At 35.1% G+C, this 5,135-nt stretch overlaps 1 protein-coding gene across 1 annotated transcript in view; it reads right to left on the bottom strand.

Annotated features, from left to right (window-relative positions):
* Positions 1 to 5,135, bottom strand: part of LOC107084988 (alpha-1,6-mannosylglycoprotein 6-beta-N-acetylglucosaminyltransferase B-like) — a 24,191-nt gene that overhangs the window by 16,926 nt on the left and 2,130 nt on the right. The window contains exons 3-5 of the mRNA XM_015375077.1: positions 4,618 to 4,733; positions 2,210 to 2,327; positions 480 to 655 (exon numbers count right to left, since the gene is read on the bottom strand). Coding sequence (XP_015230563.1) covers positions 480 to 655; positions 2,210 to 2,327; positions 4,618 to 4,733 — 410 coding nt within the window. The remainder of the gene's footprint in view (positions 1 to 479; positions 656 to 2,209; positions 2,328 to 4,617; positions 4,734 to 5,135) is intronic.

Here is a 5,135-nt window from a genome sequence, read left to right as displayed (position 1 = left end):
ACTGTACTTTTACTCAAGTACAGAAAGTGAGTACTTTTGCCATCTCTGCTTTTTTTTTTACCGTATATTTCACTGTTCTATTGTACTGTACTCTACTATTAGGTTAGGGGGTTTGATTTTATGTTGTGAACTATTACATTTCCTGGTTTATGTTCACTGTTCATTACCATTTGTTAAATGTTTCATTGGAAATGTATTCACTGAGCTCAGTGCCTTTTTTACTTTTTTCCTGCTCATATTTAGTTGATTAGACTTTTTCCCTCTGCTTCTCGGCCCTTCCTTCGTCTCAGCTCCATGTGGAGCATCAAAAGTTTAAGTGTTTTATACTTTTACATTTACGCCAGTAAAAAGACTTTTGATTAAGTTAATTGCCATTGTTCTTGTTTACATAGCTATTTATTCTGATGGGAATCATCTTCCCCAACTAAAATAACTGCAGAAGTAATAAATCAAACTTAAATAATGTGTTAAACGTTCACCTTTACTGTATTTACTATTTAACGGTCTCATGTAAGTCAGTGGAGTTAAAGTGGTAGTGTGATGGCGGTGATGATGATGATGATGATGATGAAGAGTGAGCTGATCGAGTCGCTCAGACACTCTCTGCAGCTCCTGCTGTACCAGGCGGGCCAATTCCTGCTGGTCTTGTCGAAAGCTGGAAGACACAGACGTCCAGATCTAAAGATATGATTGATATTTATAAAAGTGGCACACAGGAAATGTTTTCCAATTTCAGGTTTTAAAAAATTCTGACTTTTGTTTTTTCAAGTTTATTTAAAAAACTTAAAAAAAAAAAACCTTATCAGAAAATACAACAACCTTTAAAATATTGACTCTTTTTAATTCATTTCTCATTTTTGTTTTTGTTTGTTAGTTTCTGGTTATCCAAACTTTGTCAGTTAATTGAGGTTGTTTTGTTTTTTTTAGCCAGTGAGCAAAAGTTACACTGTTCCAGAAAGTAAACAACAGTTCATTGTAACTGGATAATTTTTTCTTTATGGTGGGTCTATATGAAAGTTGCTCCTTTGCTGCAAAAATCTTTGTGCATCCCAATACCCAAATTGTAAAACCTAGCTCCTGTTCCGAGCTCATATTTCTTCACCTTTCGTGGGTTCATAGTGTGCTTTAAGTAGGTCAGCAGTTCACACTGTACAGCTGACTGGGTTGGCATCACATGAAACCAATTCCTTTGACACAAAATGTTTGCTGTACATTCATGTGGCTGATGTGTGAGGAAATCGATCTCAGCTGTTTATGTGTTTACCTGGCTTCAAAAGGAACCTAACAAACTGGAGCTGAGTTAAATCATAGCAGAAGCTCACTTAACAGTCCTTCACTACACAAGGAAACAAAGGTCAGATACAGCATCTAACAGAGACCGTGCTCAAACGTCTGCAACATATTTTCTGATAAAAGGATTAAAGATGAGTGGGAAAGCTATCCATATGGGGGCCCACAAACACTGTGTGCTGACCCCCACCTGCATATAAGAAATAATAGAGTATTTTCTCAGGTTTTTTGTCTTTATTTTCTAAATACATTCTCAATTATTATGGTCTGAAAACAGCTGATTAAAGAAGGAAAAAAACAAATTTTCACCAATAAGGGTGCATAAACCTCTATACAAGATAACTGTGTTTTACCTGTGTTAAGTAGGAATGAAATTAGGAAACAAATAAAGTACACTAAATAAGATGCAGCTATTTTTTTTGTTTGTTTTTATTTATATATTAACACTATGAGGCTCAAAGTTAATCAAAATGCATGACACTTGAAACTTGGCTTATATAGATTTAATTTAGAACAGTTTTTCCTTTGGGTCTTTTTAATAAGATCTATACATCAATACAAGTTTATTGAAATAATCCATTGTCCCCATTAGGAGAGAAACCAGCACTTATTTTTTCTACGTTAAGCACTCTTCCACAGTGAGAATTTTATTGTGGGAGAGAACACAACTCCAGACTGCTGTGCTGAGTCAGGACGACCTTCAGCCTCCCGAATGAGACTATCACGAATGATGCTCAATATTCTTATTAATATAATTTAATAAAAAACAATTAGAGATTTGTCACTGAAAAAGCTGAAGCCCCAACCTTGAAAAAAAAAACTACTGCTTCTCAATATTCTCTATATTTGCTCAATAGTGTTCCCCGGCACCCAAATTAACACTTTACAACACAATCTTATGTCAACAAAGGGGATCTACCTCTGCAGCAGTAAACTAAGATCATTCCTGTTCATCATCTTATCCCTCTTGCTGCTCAGTTTTTGCACCTGAGTATTCAAGGCCTCCAATCGAACAGCCAGCCTGTGAAGACCATCACCTAAAATAAAAGGAACAGACAAACTGTGAATTCTTTTAGCATCTTTAATCTTCCATCAAAATATTGTGATTAAAATAATGTCTGTTTTTGTAAATTTCAGCATCCTCTTACATAGGAATGCACTGACGTGGAAAATTTGGGCAGGTGTAAAAATCCACTGCTGACATTTCTGTTTAGCCAATCATTAATATTTACAGATATCTAGAAAAAAGGCAAGGCATGTTTGTTTGTAAAGCATAATACTGTGCAAGGGCAATCTAAAGTGCTTCACATGAATGAAACAATAAACTTTAAGGAAAATAAAAGCAGAATAAAAGCATATGACGATAAAAATGTGATAAAAGCTGACCATTGAACTAAATACATTCCCATTCAACATCCAACTCATTGTTTGTAGTTTGCACTGTCAAAATGGCAGTTTAGCCCAACAGCATCCTTTTTTTTTTGGCATTACTGCAAAAATGACATTTTCCCAGGATTTTATATGATAGAGCAGGGCAAAGTTCTGCACCATGACAAGGCAGAATTATTGAAAAACTATATTTTTTCTATGTAAGTAAAACAAAAAACTGCTGCAAACATGTCTCTGGATTGGTCCCTCCTTCTTACTGATTGAAGCAAATGAACAATCTCTTCAACAAAAGGTACTAAAGGTGTTTGCTCTGCATGAGCACCTGTTGGCCCCCAACTGTGATGCTATGATTTGAATTATATTGATAAATGTTTCAATAGGTCATCAAGGTCAACCAGCCTTCAATTAAAACCAAATCATGCAAAAACAATATCAATCATTTTATGAATTTTATGTATAACAAATGCTGACTTTTGAGCTCCGATCTGACTGAAATTCTTAAGCACAAACAGCAATATTAATAGGGAAAATAAAAAATGTCGTTTAATTTTGGTAAAAAAAAGCTGTAGAAGCACAAAGACAAACATTTGCGTCCATATCATTACTTATCATACCCTGAGATTTAGACAAAGCACGATCAATTGACTTCAAAAGTCAGTTCATGAATAAGTTAAACTTTTTTTTATGTTCTGAATACAGCTGTTGTTGCATTAAAGAAAGAATTGTTTTAAGGATGCCGATTTTACAATAAAGGTTGAAATAAAACTGTCTGTAATTTCTCACAAAAACAGGATGAACACTAAGTGTCTGGTGACTAAATGGAGTTCATTTATAGATGCGTTTTCTCAAGCTGTTTTTTTCCCCATATCGGGGCCTGAACTCTCCAACAAACGTATTTCTGACAGCCTTTTTGTACACAAGTCGTGGTGGGTCTCTCAAAGCACAAATCTGTTGTGGCTGGAGTGCAGCAGTGGGTTTTACTGTCTCTTAAAAACTATTTTCTTTGAATATGACCGGAAAAGCACCGGAATGTTTGGATCAAATATCATTTCCTGAGATGAAATTGCGAGTCATTAGTGGCCACCATGTTTTAGTCTCTCAGACAGACATTTTTTTTTTTTTTTTTTCAGTAGTTCCATCTAATGTTAAATATTTCCAAAATGGCTTACCCACATATGGAGGCGTACTTTACACAAAAATAAGCTTCTTAAACCTTTACAATTTTATTTTTTTTGCCCAGTAACAGCAGGTAGAAAATGAACATGTCAATAATTCAGGATGGACATCCCATTATAATCATTAATTTTATCAATACTTTCCTGTAAAAGGAAAGCTCTTCATTATAAAAGCATTTCATCCGTCGCTAAATGCTTTGGAGAAACAGTTTAGCCAGAAAAAAAGCATTTTTTTGTTTAAAGCCAACCACATACCCACAAATGTCAGGCAAAGGAGGATAAATGAGCATAAGGACCCACCGCGAACTGTGTACAAATCTTCATCTAACACTTTGAAAAACCGATTTTAATCCTTAACCACTCCACATGTCTGTTCCCTTTTCGCGTGTTTGCATAATTTGAATCTTTTTTGTTTAAAAATACATCAAACATTTCCTATCGTATATTTAAAACTTGCAAAGCAAATTTTCTGCTCAATCTGAACTTGGCATGTGTGTAAGAGTGTGTGTGTGTGGGGGGGCGATGCTTTGCTTTGGTATCACAGTGAGGACTATTTTAATGATTTTACCATCAAATTGAGGCCTGGTTGCACCAAAATGGAAAAAAATTGCTGGTTTTCAGTCAGTTGTTTGCAAATTGCTTTGTTTGGGTAAAGGTCAGGATCAGGGTTATTGTCAGCGTTAGGGTATAGAAAGTGCTGAATATTGCAGTCAAGACATGGTGCATTTTATGTGTGTATGTGTGTGGGCAGAAGATGGGTTACTCTGTTCGTCAGGCGATTTCCCAGCAGCTTCACTTCTGGTCATTTCAAGAGGCACCCAGAGGCTCTGGAGAAGCAGGGTGATCACAGACAAGCACAGACAGAGCACCAAGCAGCCACTAGAGGGCAGAACACACATACCAACTACTTTACACACAGTTCAACACGTTATATTGTAGGAGTATTGGCATCCCTTAGAGCTTCTTATTGAAATGTTATGTCATACACACAAAATAGTAGATAGTAAATAGAGATTAAATGATACATGAGCAGAAAAATGCTTAAAAATACAACAAATAAAAGTGTGAAGCTTGTTGCTAATAAGCTTCATAGTAATGTGAAATCCCAAATTATTTAATAACTGATTAAATTCTGCTCTTCTGTTTCTGCCCCTTGTGCTGTTCAATGGATCATGCTATGCCTAAAGAAAATACTAACATAAGCATTAATAATGATAAATAACTGGATTTGTTAGCATTATATATATATATATATATATATATATATATATATATATATAT

The sequence above is a fragment of the Cyprinodon variegatus genome, unplaced genomic scaffold, assembly GCF_000732505.1.
Source record: "Cyprinodon variegatus isolate N-32 unplaced genomic scaffold, C_variegatus-1.0 Scaffold113, whole genome shotgun sequence".
Taxonomy (NCBI): Eukaryota; Metazoa; Chordata; class Actinopteri; order Cyprinodontiformes; family Cyprinodontidae; genus Cyprinodon; species Cyprinodon variegatus.
The sequence above is the reverse complement of the archived record's forward strand: the minus strand, read 5'-3'. Positions and strand labels throughout refer to the sequence as shown.